Source organism: Panulirus ornatus, chromosome 63 (genome assembly GCF_036320965.1).
Source record: "Panulirus ornatus isolate Po-2019 chromosome 63, ASM3632096v1, whole genome shotgun sequence".
Lineage (NCBI taxonomy): Eukaryota > Metazoa > Arthropoda > Malacostraca > Decapoda > Palinuridae > Panulirus > Panulirus ornatus.
This window is the reverse complement of record NC_092286.1, coordinates 22,720,048-22,737,568: the sequence shown is the minus strand read 5'-3', so window position 1 is coordinate 22,737,568 and position 17,521 is coordinate 22,720,048. Positions and strand designations below refer to the sequence as shown.

Here is a 17,521-nt window from a genome sequence, read left to right as displayed (position 1 = left end):
GTGCTTTGTTTCTATGTTCTGTATGAATGCCAACTAGACCACTCTCCTGTAGTTTGCATTAAGTTTTTGGTGGTTGTGTTGACTGGGTGGGCTAGATGGAGTGTTATCAGGATGGGCAAGTGATCAGAAGATAGCTCATTCAGTGTGTTAAAGTTGGTTCTTGTGCATAGTGCTGATGAGCTAAATGTGATGTCTGGCAAGGTCTGCTGTAATTGGGGTGCAAGGGGGTCTGGTTGGTTGGTTGCACAGGCTGAGGATGTAAAACAATTCATCTGCTTCACTTTAAACTATGCTTCATCTGCCTGCACTTTCACCATCTCCACAGAAGTATAACAAAGATGCAAACCACACAAATCTGTGCACTCAAAATAATCACTGGCTGCCTAACAACCAAAAACTCTCAACACCTTCACAACAAAACAAAGATTCTCCCAATACAATTCCACCTTATCATGCATGATGCTCTATTCTATGCAACAGCACTTGGCACCTCCCATCCTAATGTCTCTATAACTGACCTTCAACTCCCATGGAGAAATAAAAAGCTTACCCCTCCCTCACACTTCAGTAACATCTACTCACACATCCCCCACCCCAAATAAATAGACCACTGACAAAACATATACATATCGAAATACCTTGGCAAGCATAAAACAATCGTCCCCCTAACTCAGTCTTAAACTCCAAACCACCATCCATACACCCAACACAAACCACATTACCAAGACACACATGAGTCACACTCTACTGCTTATGCTCTGGACATCACCCATCACTAAAACACTACAAACAACATTGCAACATATCCCAAGGCCATTCATGCCCACAATGCACTACCACAAAATAGAAATATAGCACTAACTAATAAATTGCCCTGCACTTCCTGCACACAAACACACACACACATCACTACCCTTTATGACCTGTGTTCCTGATTGGCTGATGTGGCCAGCTTCTTGAGTGCTTCAGGAGTCTCATTAACATAGAAGGGTCTCATGAGGCAGGTATTCTTTAGGTTTAGCTGTGAATTTATGAGGAAAAATACAGCAAAACACATTTAAGCATACCTGTGCAGGATCCTTTATTAACCCATCTTGAGATCCCAAATATATATAAATGGCCCCTCGACCTTCATAAGGAGCTCCAACAGCAACATCCATGAACCCATCATGATTTAGATCTCCAAGGGATGTCATGGAAAAACCAAACCGAGTTTCCCCAGCAGAACCTGGTAACATAAAGAGTGATATGGTAGAATACAAACTGATATCCTCTTGCAACATTCTATAACTTACTAGTAAAAGCAAGACAAAGTAGTTGAGAAAAACACTTACATCGGAGATACAAACGACTTCATACTTCAGATATTGTATATATGACAGTATCTGGGCTTATTGTGGAATACATGCATTATGTACAAAAAATACAATTCAATGTAAATTTAGTTTCTACATCATTGTAGTTAATTAACATAACAGCAGACATTCTTTTTCATCATACTTTATGCACAGAATCATTATCTAAATCAATATATGAAAAGAAAGTACATCAGATCATTTCTTTATGATTATCAGTGACAGTACTCAAATTATTGAGGACTGTACTGCATATGTGTCAATATCAAATGCTTCATCTCCCCTCAAGGGGTTCAAACTCCTGAGATAACCAATATATCCACCACAAAGAGAGAAAGCAGTAATAATCTCTATAAAAGATTCATCCTGTGGTTCTTGAGCAGTGGAAGAACCTCCATAACATTTACAACAGACAACAGACTGCATACTTGCCCCTCTCTCCAAAACTCTTGCATTCACCTCCCTAACAACCCCATCCATAAACAAATTAAACAACCATGGAGGCATCACACACCCCTGCCACAAACTAACATTCACTGAGAACCAATCATTTTCCTCTCTTCCTACTCGTACACATGCCTTACATCCTCGATAAAAACTTTTCACTGCTTCTAACAACTTGCCTCCCACACCATTTATTCTTAATACTTTCCACACAGCATCTCTATCAACTCTATCATATGCCTTCTCCAGATCCATAAATGCTACATACAAATCCATTTGCTTTTCGAAATATTTCTCACATACATTCTTCAAAGCAAACACCTGATCCACACATCCTCTACCACTTCTGAAACCACACAATCTGATGCTCTGTACATGCCTTCATCCTCTCAATCAATACCCTCCCATATAATTTCCCAGGAATACTCAACAAACTTATACCTCTGTAATTTGAGCACTCACCTTTATCCCCTTTGCCTTTGAACAATGGCACTATGCATGCATTCTGCTAATCCTCAGGCACCTCACCATGAGTCATACATACATCAAATATCCTTACCAACCAGTCAACAATACAGTCATCCGCTTTTTTTAATAAATTCCACTGCAATACCATACAAACCCGCTGCCTTGCTGGCTTTCATCCTCTGCAAAGCTTTTACAACATCTTTTCTGTTTACCAAATCATTCTCCCTAACCCTCTCACTTCGCACACCACCCAGACCAAAACACCCTATATCTGCCACTCTATCATCTAACACATTCAACAAACCTTAAAAATACTCACTCCACCTCCTTCTTACATCACCACTACTTTTTATCACCTCCCCATTAGCCCCCTTCACTGATGTTCCCATTTGCTCTCTTGTCTTACGCACTTTATTTACCTCCTTCCAAAACATCTCTTTACTCTCCCTAAAATTTGATGATACTCTCTCACCCCAACTCCCATTTGTCGTCTTTTTCACCTCTTGCACCTTTCTCTTGACCTCCTCCCTCTTTATCTTATACATCTCCCAGTCATTTGCACTATTTCCCTATAAAACTCATCCAAATGCCTCTCTCTTCTCTTTCACTAATAATCTTACTTCATCCCACCACTCACTACCCTTTCCAATCTGCCCACCTCCCACCTTTCTCATGCAACAAGCACCTATTGCACAAGCCATCACTGCTTCCCTAAATACATCCCATTCCTCCCCCACTCCCCTTATGTCCTTTGCTCTCATCTTTTTCCATTCTGCACTCACTCTCTCCTGGTACTTACTCACACAAGCCTCCTTCCCAAGCTCGTTTACTCTCACCACTCTCTTCACCTAAACATTCTCTCTTCTTTTCTGAAAACCTCTACAAATCACCTTCGCCTCCACAAGAAAATGATCAGACATCTCTCAAGTTGCACCTCTCAGCACATTAACATCCAAAAGTCTTTGTTTTGTGTGCCTATTAATTAACACATAATCCAATAACGCTCTCTAGCCATCTCTCCTACTTACACTTATGTATATCTCCCTTTTTAAACCAGATATTCCAAATCACTATCCCTGGGGATAGGGGAGAAAGAATACTTCCCATGAATTCCTCACGTGTCATAGAAGGCAACTAAAGGGGTTGGGAGCACGTGGCTAGAAACCCTCCCCTCCTTGTATTCTAACTTTCTAAAAGGGGAAATAGAACTCTTACAACTATGTGATCTCAACCTGGTTTGAGTGGGGTGATAACTTTTCAGCCTTGTTTTCTCTTAAGTTTCTGTACTGTTAAGTCACTAAAATAAAACTGCTTATACTTTCGTTCTTGTCACAATCATCATTCTTGTCACAATCATTTCAAGCTTAACAAAATGATAAAACCTCTTCTATACGATGCCTTTTACATATTTTCTGGATTTTCTTTCTGTCTGTTTCTTTTCCAGTTCTTTACCAACAAATCATTTGGACCTTGGATGCAAAGTGGAGAAGGCTAATGATTCCCAGAAAAAGACAGAGGGTGAGAAGGTCCTAACCCCAATACTTTTAAAGAATACTTACAGGACACTGCCTTGGAGAGTAAAGCTTTTTCAGTTCTTGAAACGCTTTTTTTAAGTGCTTTAGTTCATAAAGGTTTGCTCTGTATATGGCTCTTGAGCATCAGAAAAACCTCCATGTTTTATACAATTGTGTGATGTTAATGTGCACTAATTTCTAAACAAAGCAAAACCTGGTCTGAGTGGTGTGCCTACTATATGCCTTGTTTTCTCATAAGTTTCTCCACTGTTAAGTCCATAAAACACCAGTGCTTATACCTTGCTTTCTTTATGATCATTTCAAGCTTTATAATCTTATTTCTTTATGATGCCCTTTCCATATATTCTTTTCCAGTTCTTTACTAACAAATCATTTGGACCTTGGATGCAAAGTGGAGAAGGCTAATGATTCCCAGAAAAAGACAGAGGGTGAGAAGGTCCTAACCCCAATACTTTTAAAGAATACTTACAGGACACTGCCTTGGAGAGTAAAGCTTTTTCAGTTCTTGAAACGCTTTTTTTAAGTGCTTTAGTTCAAAAGGTTTGCTCTGTATATGGCTCTTGAGCATCAGAAAAACCTCCATGTTTTATACAATTGTGTGATGTTAATGTGCACTAATTTCTAAGCAAAGCAAAACCTGGTCTGAGTGGTGTGCCTACTATATGCCTTGTTTTCTCATAAGTTTCTCCACTGTTAAGTCCATAAAACACCAGTGCTTATACCTTGCTTTCTTTATGATCATTTCAAGCTTTATAATCTTATTTCTTTATGATGCCCTTTCCATATATTCGAGACTGTTTTTGAGTCTATTTGTTTTCCAGCACTTTATTGAAAAATCACTTGGACATTGGATGCAAAGTGGAAAAGGCTGATTCCTAAAGAGACAGACAAATGGTGAGAGAGTCCAAACCAAAATCCTTTTAAAGAATATCCTAAGGAATACCTCTTACTCTATCCCTGGGGATAGGGGAGAAAGAATACTTCCCACACATTCCTCATGTGTCGTAGAAGGCGACTAAAGGGGATGGGAGCGGGGGGTTCGAAACACCTCCCCTCCTTGTATTCTAACTTTCTAAAAGTGGAAACAGAAGAAGGAGTTACACGGGGAGTGCTCATCCTCCTCGATGGCTCAGATTGGGGAGTCTAATTGTGTGTGGATGTAACAAGATGAGAAAAAAGGAGAGATAGGTAGTATGTTTGAGGAAAGAAAGCTGGATGTTTTGGCTCTGAGTGAAACGAAGTTCAAGGGCAAAGGGGAAGAGTGGTTTGGGAATGTCTTGGGAGTAAAGTCAGGGGACAGTGAGAGGACAAGAGCAAGGGAAGGAGTAGCACTACTCCTGAAACAGGAGTGGTGGGAGTATGTGATAGAGTGTAAGAGAGTAAACTCTAGATTGACATGGGTAAAACTGAAAGTGGATGGAGAGAGATGGGTGATTATTGGTGCATATGCACCTGGGCATGAGAAGAAAGATCAAGAGAGGCAAGTGTTTTGGGAGCAACTAAGTGAGTGTATTAGTAGTTTTGATGTATGAGACCGGGTTATAGTGATGGGTGATTTGAATGCAAAGGTGAGTAATGTGGCAGTTGAAGGAATAATTGGTGTACATGGGGTGTTCAATGTTGTAAATGCATATGGTGAAGAGCTTGTGGATTTATGTGCTGAAAAAGGACTGGTGATTGGGAATACCTGGTTTAAAAAGAGAGATATACATAAGTATACGTATGTAATTAGGAGAGGTGGCCATAGAGTGTTGTTGGATTATGTGTTAACTGACAGGTGCACGAAAGAGAGGCTTTTGGATGTTAATGTGCTAAGAGGCACAACTGGAGGGATGTCTGATCATTATCTTGTGGAGGCAAAGGTGAAGATTTGTAGAGGTTTTCAAAAAAGAAGAGAGAATGTTGGGGTGAAGAGAGTGGTGAGAGTAAGTGAGCTTGGGAAGGAGACTTGTGTAAGGAAGTACCAGGAGAGACTGAGTAGAGAATGGAAAAAGGTGAGAACAAAGGACGTAAGGGGAGTGGGGGAGGAATGGGATGTATTTAGGGAAGCAGTGATGGCTTGCGCAAAAGATGCTTGTGGCATGAGAAGCGTGTGATGAAGAAGCAAGATTATTAGTGAAAGAAAAGAGAGAGACATTTGGACGATTTTTGCAGGGAAATAATGCAAATGACTGCGAGATGTATAAAAGAAAGAGGCAGGAGGTCAAGAGAAAGGTGCAAGAGGAAAAAGAGGGCAAATGAGATTAGAAAGGGTAGTGAGTGGTGGGATGAAGAAGCAAGATTACTCGTGAAAGAGAAGAGAGGGGCATTTGGACGATTTTTGCAGGGAACTAATGCATGTGACTGGGAGATGTATAAAAGAAAGACGCAGGAGGTCAAGAGAAAGGTGCAAGAGGTGAAAAAGAGGGCAAATGAGAGTTGGGGTTAGAGTGTATCATTAAATTTTAGGGAGAATAAAAAGATGTTCTGGAATGAGGTAAACAAAATGCATAAGACAAGGGAACAAATGGGAACATCAGTGAAGGGGGCTAATGGGGTGATAACAAGTAGTGGTGATGTGAGGAGATGGAGTGAGTATTTAAAAGGTTTCTTTGAATGTGTTTGATGATAGAGTGGCAGATATAGGGTGTCTTGGTAGAGGTGGTGTGCAAAGTGAGAGGATTAGGGAGAATGATTTGGTAAACAGAAAAGAGGTAGTAAAAGCTTTGCGGAAGATGAAAGCCGTCAGGGGAGCGGGTTTCCATGGTACTGCAGTGGAATTTATTAAAAAAGGGGGTGACTGTATTGTTGACTGGTTGGTAAGGTTATTTAATGTATGTATGGCGAGGGAACAAATGGGAACATCAGTGAAGGGGGCTAATGGGGTGATAACAAGTAGTGGTGATGTGAGGAGATGGAGTGAGTATTTAAAAGGTTTCTTGAATGTGTTTGATGATAGAGTGGCAGATATAGGGTGTCTTGGTAGAGGTGGTGTGCAAAGTGAGAGGATTAGAGAGAATGATTTGGTAAACAGAAAAGAGGTAGTAAAAGCTTTGCGGAAGATGAAAGCCATCGGGGAGCGGGTTTCCATGGTACTGCAGTGGAATTTATTAAATAAGGGGGTGACTGTATTGTTGACTGGTTGGTAAGGTTATTTAATGTATGTATGGCAAGGGAACAAATGGGAACATCAGTGAAGGGGGCTAATGGGGAGGTGATATTAAGTAAGATTGACATGGGTAAAAGTGAAAGTGGATGAAGAGACATGGGTGATTATTGGTGCCTATGCACCTGGGCATGAGAAGAAAGATCATGAGAGGCAAGTGTTTTGCGAGCAGCTGAGTGAGTGTGTTAGTAGTTTTGATGCACGAGACTGGGTTATAGTGATGGGTGATTTGAATGCAAAGGCGAGTAATGTGGCAGTTAAGGGAATAATTGGTGTACATGGGGTGTTCAGTGTTGTAAATGAAAATGGTGAAGAGCTTGGAGATTTATGCGCTGAAAAAGAACTGGTGATTGGGAATACCTCGTTTAAATAAGAGAGATATACATAAGTATAGGTATGTAATTAGGAGAGGTGGCCATGGAGCGTTATTGGATTATGTGTTAATTGATAGGTGCGTGAAAGAGAGACTTTTGGATGTTAATGTGCTGAGAGGCACAACTGGAGGGATGTCTGATCATTATCTAGTGAAGGCGAAGGTGAAGATTTGTAGAGGTTTTCAGAAAAGAAGAAAGAATGTTTAGGTGAAGAGAGTGGTGAGAGTAAGTGAGGTTGGGAAGAAGACTTGTGTGAGGAAGTACCAGGAGAGACTGAGTACAGACTGGAAAAAGGTGAGAACAAAGGACCTAATGGGAGTGGGGGAGGAATGGGATGTATTTAGGGAAACAGTGATGGCTCGCGCAAAAGATGCCTGTGGCATGAGAAGCGTGGGAGGTGGGCAGATTAGAAAAGGTAGTGAGTGGTGGGATGAAGAAGTAAGATTATTAGTGAAAGAGAAGAGAGAGGCATTTGGACGATTTTTGCAAGGAAAAATGCAAATGAGTGGGAGATGTATAAAAGAAAGAGGCGGGAAGCCAAGAGAAAGGTGCAAGAGGTGTAAAAGAGGGCAAATGAGAGTTGGGGTGAGAGAGTATCATTAAATTTTAGGGAGAATAAAAAGATGTTTTGGAAGGAGGTAAATAAAGTGCATAAGACAAGAAAACAAATGGGAACTTCAGTGAAGGGGGTTAATGGGGAGGTGATAACAAGTAGTGGTGATGTGAGAAGGAGATGGAGTGAGTATTTTGAAGGTGTGTTGAATGTGTTTGATGATAAGAGTGGCAGACATAGGGTGTTTTGGTCGAGGTGGTGTGCAAAGTGAGAGGGTTAGGGAAAATGATTTGGTAAACAGAGAAGAGGTAGTAAAAGCTTTGCGGGCCGCGGGTTTGGATGGTATTGCAGTGGAAGTTATTAAAAAAGAGGGTGACTGTATTGTTGACTGGCTGGTAAGGTTATTTAATGCATGTATGACTCATGGTGAGGTGCCTGAGGATTGGGGGAATGCTTGCATAGTGCCATTGTACAAAGGGAAAGGGGATAAAAGTGAGTGCTCAAATTATAGAGGTATAAGTTTTTTGAATATTCCTTGAAAATTATACGGGAGGGTACTGATTGAGAGGGTGAAGGCATGTACAGAGCATCAGATTGGGGAAAAACAGGGTGGTTTCAGAAGTGGTAGAGGATGTGTGGATCAGGTGTTTGCTTTGAAGAATGTATATGAGAAATACTTAGAAAAACAGAAGGTTTTGTATGTAGCATTTATGGATCTGGAGAAGGAATATGATAGAGTTGATACAGATGCTCTGTGGAAGGTATGAAGAATATATGGGTGTGAGGCAAGTTGTTAGAAGCTGTGAAAAGTTTTTATCGAGGATGTAAGGCATGTGTACAAGTAGAAAGAGAGGAAAGTGATTGGTTCTCGGTGAATGTTGGTCTGCGGAAGGGGTGCATGATGACTCCATGGTTGTTTAATTTGTTTATAGATGGGGTTGTTAGGGAGGTGAATGCAAGAGTTTTGGAAAGAGGGGCAAGTATGCAGTTTGTTGTGGATGAGAGAGCTTGGGAAGTGAATCAGTTGTTGTTCGCTGATGATACAGTGCATGTGGCTTATTCGAGTGAGAAGCAGAAGCTGGTGACTGAGTTTGGTAAAGTGTGTGAAAGAAGAAAGCTGAGAGTAAATGTGAATAAGAGCAAGGTTATCAGGTACAGTAGGGTTGAGGGACAAGTCAACTGGAAGGTATGTTTGAATGGAGAAAAACTGGAGGAAGTGAAGTGTTTTAGATATCTGGGAGTGGATTTGGCAGCAGATGGAACCATGGAAGAGGAAATGAGTCATAGGGTGGGGGAGGGGGCGAGAGTTCTGGGAGCGTTGAAAAATATGTGGAAGTCGAGAACGTTATCTTGGAAAGCAAAAATGGGTATGTTAGAAGGAATAGTGGTTCCAACAATGTTATATGGTTGTGTGGTGTGGGCTATAGATAGAGTTGTGCAGAAGAGGGTGAATGTGCTGGAAATGAGATGTTTGAGGACAATATGTGGTGTGAGGTGGTTTGATCAAGCAAGTAATGAAAGGGTAAGAGAGATGTGTGGTAATAAAAAGAATGGTTGAGAGAGCAGAAGAGGGTGTTTTGAAATGGTATAGTTACAGGGAGAGAATGAGTGAAGAAAGATTGACAAAGGGGATATATGTGTCAGAGGTGGAGGGAACAAGGAGAAATGGGAGACCAAATTGGAGGTGGAAAGATGGAGTGAAAAAGATTCTGAGTGATTGGGTCCTGAACATGCAGGAGGGTGAAAGGCATGCAAGGAATAGAGTGAAGTGGAACGATGCGGTATACCAGGGTCGACGTGCTGTCAATGGATTGAACCAGGGCATGTGAAGCATCTGGGGTAAACCATGGAAAGTTTTGTGGGGCCTGGATGTGGCCTTTGTTGTCTTTTTCTTGCGCTACCTCACGCACATGCAGGGGGAGGGGGTTGTAATTTCATGTGTGGCAGGGTGGCGTCGGGAATGAATAAGGGCAGGCAGTATGAAGTATGTACATGTATATGTATATGTCTCTGTGTGGACGTGTATGTATATAAATGTGTATGTGGGTGGGTTGGGCCATTCTTGCATCTGTTTCCTTGCGCTACGTCACTAACGCAAGAGACAGCAACAAAGTATCATGAATAAATAAAAATACCTCTTCCTCTCACAGGACACTACATTTTCAGTTCTTCAAACACACTTTTTTCTTTTGTTAATAAATATTTGCTCTACAATATCAAATACACCAAATAATAAACCTTATTCCAACATCACTTATACTGCATGTTTGTTGAGGTGTACACTACCACTAGCATGTAAGTCTTTATGATAATCATTGAGATGCTGTGTTTGGTCTTTCATTCTTAATGTGTATTAGTTTAAAACTAAATTATCTATCACATACATCAAACAGATCTTATACAGTACCATCATCATCATCATCAGGGCGAGTTTGGTGAGATACATGTACTCACAACAGCTAGCGTGTAAACGTTTATGACAATTTACACACAAAAGAAGTAAATCTTACATTTCCTTCACCATTATGAAATGATTATGTTGACTGTCATTATGAATAGTGACATCCATATCTCTATCTCCACACTTTATGGTATTACTGAATAGAATATTTGTTTTCATGTCATATAACCATATTATAAGCACAAAAGGATGACATGCATTTGTAAAATGAAATGTGCCTACAGACCTGAAATTAGAATTCTGAGATCTTTAAAGCTTTTGATACATATTGCATCAAGTATACATTAGCAAGATTTTTTTTTCACAATACATATAAGTCACTGGTGCACAAGATTAGCCCTTCAATGTGACAATTGCAATAATTTTCCAAGTAAAGTGGATGCAAAGTTTTAAAATACTATAAGAAATCATCTTCCTAAGGTCATTCTAATTATCTACATGGAATAAATTTTCTAAATAAATTGATATACAACTCTACCTGGTGAGACTTTGTTCATGGAAGCTGCACATCTTAAACTTATACTGCAATACTAAGAATTAAACACAGTGCTACCTTAGTGTTTTCAGGGATACTAATTGAGATCTGTGGTATTCTGTATGTATTTTTGTCACAATCAAAAATGATTGCTAATGGTTTTCATCAGCAATATCTATTATCTTGAAAGAATGACACAGCTTCAAAGATTATCATGTACTGTGGTGGTGCAGATTTTAGACAAGTGTCCTTAACATCACATATATTTCATTTTATTATAATTATTCGCAGTCTCTGGCATTTGCAAGGTAGCGCAAGGAAACAGACAAAAGAATGGCCTAACCTACCCACATACACATGTATATATATAAATGCCCACACACGCACATATACATACCTATACATTTCAAGGTATATATACATATACATACACAGACAAATACATATATGCACAGGTACACAATCATACTTGCTGCCCCCATCTATTCCCATTGATACCCCACCACACATGAAACAGCAACCCCTCCCCCCCTGTGCATGAAGTAGCACCAGGAAAAGACAAAAAAGGCCACATTCATTTACTCTCAGCCTCTAGCTGTCATGGAATAATGCACCGAAACCACACCTCCCTTTCCACATCCACGCCCCACAAAACTTTCCATGGTTTACCCCAGACGCTTCACATGCCCTGATTCAATCCACTGACAGCATGTTGACCCCGGTATACCACATCGTTCCAATTCACTCTATTCCTTGCACACCTTTCACCCTCCTGTATGTTCATGCCCCGATCGTTCAAAATCTTTTTCACTCCATCCTTCCGCCTCCAATTTGGTTTCCCACTACTCCTCAATACCTCCACCTCTGACACATATATCCTCTTTGTCAATCTTTCCTCACTCATTCTCTCCATGTGGCCAAACCATTTCAATACACCCTCTTCTGCTCTCTCAACCACACTCCTTTTATTACCACACATCTCTCTTACCCTTTCATTACTTGCTTGATCAAACCACCTCACACCACATATTGTCCTCAAACATATTTCTAACACATCCATCCTCCTCTGCACAACCCTATCTATAGCCCATGCCTCGCAACCATATAACATTGTTGGAACCACTATTCCTTCAAACATACCCATTTTTGCTTTCCGAGATAACGTTCTCACCTTCCACACATTCTTCAACGCTTCCAGAACCTTCACCCCCTCCCCACCCTGTGACTCACTTCCACTTCCATGGTTCCATCCGCTGCTAAATCCAATCCCAGACATCTAAAACACTCCACTTCCTCCAGTTTTCTCCATTCAAACTCACCTCCCAATTAACTTGTTCCTCATCCCTACTGAACCTAATAACCTTGCTCTTATTCACATTTACTCTCAGCTTCCTTATTTCACACACTTTATGAAACTCAGTCACCAACTTCTGCAGTTTCTCACTCAAATCTGCCACCAGCGCTGTATCATCAGCGAACAACAACTGACTCACTTCCCAAGCCCTCTCATCCACAACAGACTGCATACTTGCCCCTCTCTCCAAAACTCTTGCATTCACCTCCCTAACAACCCCATCCGTAATCAAATTAAACGATCGTGGAAACATCACACACCACTGCCACAAACCAACATTCACTGGGAACCAATCACTTTCCTCTCTTCCTAATCGTACACATACCTCACATCCTCAACAAAAACTTTTCACTGCTTCAAGCAACTTACCTCCCACACCATATACTCTGAAAACCTTCCACAAAGCATCTCTATCAACTTTATCAAATGCCTTCTCCAGATCCATAAATGCTACACACAAATCCATCTGTTTTTCTAAGTATTTCTCACATACATTCTTATAAACAAACCCCTGATCCACACATCCTCTACCACTCCTGAAACCACACTGCTCTTCCCCAATCTGATGCTTTGTACAAGCCTTCACCCTCTCAATCAATACCCTCCCATATAATTTTCCGGGAATACTCAACAAACTTATACCTCTGTAATTCGAACACTCATCTTTATCCCCTTTGCCTTTGTACAATGGCACTATGCATGCATTCTGTCAATCCTCAGGCACTTCACCATGAACCACACATACAGTGAATATCCTTATCAACCAGTCAACAACACAGTCACCACAAATTCATATACATATTAATGTATGGAAAAACTTCAGGCTGGTGGTGTCTGGAAGCAATGCACATGATGCCACTAAACGTAGAAAACTATATATCTTGCTGTGAGGAAAAGGCGGCCATTTCAAGAATTTGGTCTTGTACGAAGTCAAATACCCCTAGTGTGCAGATCACACAGAATGGTCACCCACCTTCTAACAGACTGACTAATCAATCTGCCAATCATTTAAGAATTTCAGTCTCTGTGCAGGATTGGCATTTGTTCACATCAAAGCTTTTGGAACTTTCCCTTCCTCAACACTTAAAGAGTGATATACACTAAGTTCAAAGACATCAAACCATTAAGTAATTTAACAAATTGGTACCATGATATGCTAGGAGTACAGACTACATTTAATGTGAGAAATTCTAATGTAAAAGATCTTTTCAGGTGATATGTATGAGTTCAAAACTTGGATACTTAAAAGGTTACTACAGAGAGAGAGAAAATAAAAATGGATTCTGCCAAACAACCCTTATTCCCAACATCTTTCAAATAAATCATATCTTCTACAAAGGAAGAACTTCTAGTTCCTAAATTTTTTAATCATTCAACATTCATACAAATCTATTTCCAATAAAACATCATTCTCCCTTCATATACGCATTTTACACACACTAACCTAAACATGTCATCTATTTGCATCCGATTTCAATATAGACTATGTTATCATCAAAAATACAAATGAATGTTTTTATAAATATTTCTCTGTCCCTAATCTTTGTTCTACTAAATGCAGTCCTCTAATAAAATAAAAATGCCTCATTATTGCAATAATGAAAAAAAAAATGTGCAAAATCAATTCCAATATCAAAAATTATTCTCCCACAGCACATGCAGAGTGACTTGAATGTGTTACTTATTTGCATCCAAACTTCAGTTATTACTCTTTTCATGAATATCAAAGAACTATTTCCTAATACTGTATATCACAATAAATATATAAGCATATGAGTTATCATTCCATAAGACAAACCTTTAATCATGGTGTTAGGATGATTGGTAGTGAAGCCCCCATCATTGTTCATATAAATGTATACTGCTCCACTGGCAGTCCTGGTGTGGTAGAAAGGTGCACCAACAACGAGGTCATCATGCCTGAAAGCAAAAATATTATAATGCACATATTCTCATTACAATCACCACAGAACCCCTTTCTAAGAGGCTCCTGCAGCCTAAGGATACTCTACTTTCATCAGCAGGAAAATGCAGACTTCGTCGGAGTGAGAAGTTTTTTCATGAGACTGTGCTCCAAATAATAGTTTTGCCAAAAGTGACTTTTCGCTCACAGTGTAATCTCATGCAGATAGAGTATGGTAAAACCTAATGCATATACAAAAGAAAGAGGGTTACTATATTGCTGACTGATTAGCTACAATTTCCAATGAATGTAGGGATCATCGTGAAGTGCCTGAGGAGTTGCATAATGGTGCCACTATATAAAAGCAAAGAGGACAAACAAAGACTATAGTGAATAACACCAAAATCATTACTAGTTGCAGTGATCGGAGGAGACTACACATATTAGAAGCCATCCACATTAGAAAGACACCACCTGTCATCAACATCCACACAAACATGACCACTGCCATAGAGCTCTTTGATGGCCCACCAACATGACATAGACGGATGGGATACATCATTGACCGGCCACAAGCTACTGAGTCCACCATCCCTGTACAACTGGAACATGTTTACAGGTTACAATTGTAAGAAAGAATTAGATGAGCCCATCCTGACCTCAGCTCCATTTCCAGACAGATGTGGTCTTGCTTGACCTACTTAGTGAATTCAATGGTGAACTTTCTATATTCCTACCTCACGTAATACTGTTACTTATGTCTTTTACCCAACTAAGGTTTCCTATATTTCTGTTTCCATATGTTGTATTTAGATTGTTATTCATACTATCCTTCTTGATTTGTTACTTGTTTCACTTTTAGCATTTTCCCTTAATTTTGTGTTATGTGCTGTGTTTTTCTGAGTGTTTTTATAATTTGCTTGCATTTTCCATATCATTTCCTAGTATTGTGACACAGTTCTTTCCCTTTTTTGTAGATTCTTGATGACGCCTCTGAATGTATTTCCCTTTTTTGTAGATTCCTGATGATGCCTCTGTGTAGGTGAAAGCTTGAATGTAACAAAGGAAGAACTAAAGACAATTGGTGTCTGAGCACCCACCTAATAGTAGAATAATACTGAAAAAATTAGAGAACTAAGAAGGACGATAAATAACTCTAATAATACGGCCTTTTTTGTCTGTTTTCCTAGTGCTACCTTGCTGAAGCACAATTTCCTTTGGGGCAGGGTAGTTCCAGGAATGGATGAAGGCAAGCATCTATGTTTTGGAAGGTTTTGGAAGGAAAAACATTGATGAGGGGAGTGCGTGGGGAAGTGATAACAGATGGTGATGGAGTGAGGTGGTTGAGTGAGTATTTTGAAGGTCTGGTGAATGTGTTTGACGATAGAGTGGCAGATACAGGGTGTTTTGGTCGGCGTGGTGAGCGAAGTGAGAGGGTCAGAGAGAAAGGTTTGGTGAAGAGAGAAGAGGAAGTGAAAGCTTTCCTCAATGAGGAAGATGAAATCCTGCAAGGCAGCAGGTTTGCACTGGTAGGTAAGGATATTCAATGCATGTATGGACCATGGTGAAGTGCCTGAGGACTGGCAGAATGCATGCATAGTGCTACTTTACAAAGGCAAAGGGGATAGAGTCTTCAAACTACAGAGGCATAAGTTAGTTGAGTATTCCTGGGAAATTATATGGGAGGGTATTGATTGAGAGGGTGAAGGCATGTACAGAGCATCATATTGGGGAGGAGCAGTGTGGTTTCCGAAGTGGTAGAGGATGTGTGGTTCAAGTGTTTGCTTAGAAGAATGTATGTGAGAAATACTTAGAAAAACAGATGGATTTGTAAGAAGCATTTATGAATCTGGAGAAGGCAATATGATAGAGTTGATAGAGATGCTTTGTGTAAGGTTTTAAGAGTATATGGTGTGGGAGGTAAGTTGCCTGAAGCAGTGAAAAGTTTTTACCAAGGATGTGAGGCATGTGTATGAGGAGGAAGAGAGGAGATTGATTAGTTCCCAGTGAAAGTCAGTCTGTGGTAGTGGTGTGCGATGTCCCTATGGTTGTTTAATTTGTTTATGGATGGGGTGGTTAGGGAGGTAAATGCAGGTTTTGGAGAGATGGGCGAGTATGCAGTCTGTCGTGGATGAGAGGGTCTGGGAAGTGAGTCAGTTGATGTTCACCGATGATGCAGTTCTAGCAGCTGATAAGTGTAAGAAACTGCAGAGGTTGGTGAGTGAGTTTGGAAAAGTGTCTTAAAGGAGAAAGTTAAGAGTAAATGTGAATAAAAGCAAGGTTATTAGGTTCAGTAGGTTTGAGGGACAAGTTCATTGAGATGAAAGCTTGAATGGAGAAAAACTGGAGGAAGTGAAGTGTTTTACATATCTGGGAGTGGACTTATAAGCGGATGGAATCATGGAAGTGGGCAGTTTCAACAATGTTATATGGCTGCAAAGCATGGGCTATAAGGAGGGTTGTGTAAAGGAGGGTGGATGTGTTGGAAATGAAATGTTTGAGAACGATATGTGGTGTGAGGTGGTTTGATCGAGTAAGAGAGAGATATGTGGAAATAAAAAGAGTATGGCTGAGAGAGCAGAAGAGGGTGTGCAGAAATGGTTCGGAAACATGGAGAGAATGAGTGAGGAAAGATTGACAAAGAGGATATATGTGTCAGAGGCGGAGGGAACAAGAAGTGGGAGACCATAATGGAGGTGGAAGGATGGAGTGAAAAAGATTTTAAGCAATCGGGGATTGAACATACACGAGGGTGAGAGGTATGCACAAAATAGAGTGAATTGCAATGATGTGGTGCACCAGAGTCGACGTGCTGTCAATGGACTGAACCAGGGTATGTGAAGCGTCTGAGGTAAACCATGGAAAGGTCTGTGGGGCCTGAATGTGGATACGGAGCTATGGTTTCGATGCATTACACATCACAACTAGAGACAGAGAGTGAATGAATATGGACTTCTTCTCTGTATTCCTAGCACTATCTTGCTAAAACAGGTGATAGCGATGCTGTTTTCCTGTGGGGTGGGGAAGCAACAGGAATGGATGAAGGCAAGCAAGTATGAATATGTACATATGTATGTATGTAATGTCTGCATATGTTTTTGTGTATGTATGTATATGCCGATATTTATATGTATGTATATGTGCGTATGTGGCTGTTTATGTATATTTATTTATCTACCTTTTTTCCTTCAAACATACCCATTTTTGCTTTCTCAGATAATGTTCTCGACTTCCACACATTCTTCAACGCTCCCAGAATTTTCGCCCCCTCCCCAACCCTATGATTCACTTCCGCTTCCATGGTTCCATCTGTTACCAAATCCACACCGGGATATCTAAACCACTTCACTTCCTCCAGTTTCTCTCCATTCAAACTTACCTCCCAACTGACTTGTCCCTCAACCCTAATGTACCTAATAACCTTGCGCTTATTAACATTCACTCTCAGCTTTCT

The 17,521-nt window shown here is 40.3% G+C and overlaps 1 protein-coding gene across 2 annotated transcripts in view; it reads right to left on the bottom strand.

Annotated features, from left to right (window-relative positions):
• Positions 1-962: 962 nt before the first annotated feature.
• The window catches only part of LOC139745831 (integrin alpha-PS1-like), a 734,318-nt gene continuing 717,759 nt past the window's right edge, over positions 963-17,521 (bottom strand). For both annotated transcript variants that reach the window (XM_071656425.1, XM_071656426.1), the window contains 2 exons: positions 13,963-14,084; positions 963-1,228 (listed from right to left, as the gene is read on the bottom strand). In XM_071656425.1, the coding sequence (XP_071512526.1) occupies positions 978-1,228; positions 13,963-14,084 (373 nt within the window). In that variant the 3' untranslated portion in view covers positions 963-977. The remainder of the gene's footprint in view (positions 1,229-13,962; positions 14,085-17,521) is intronic.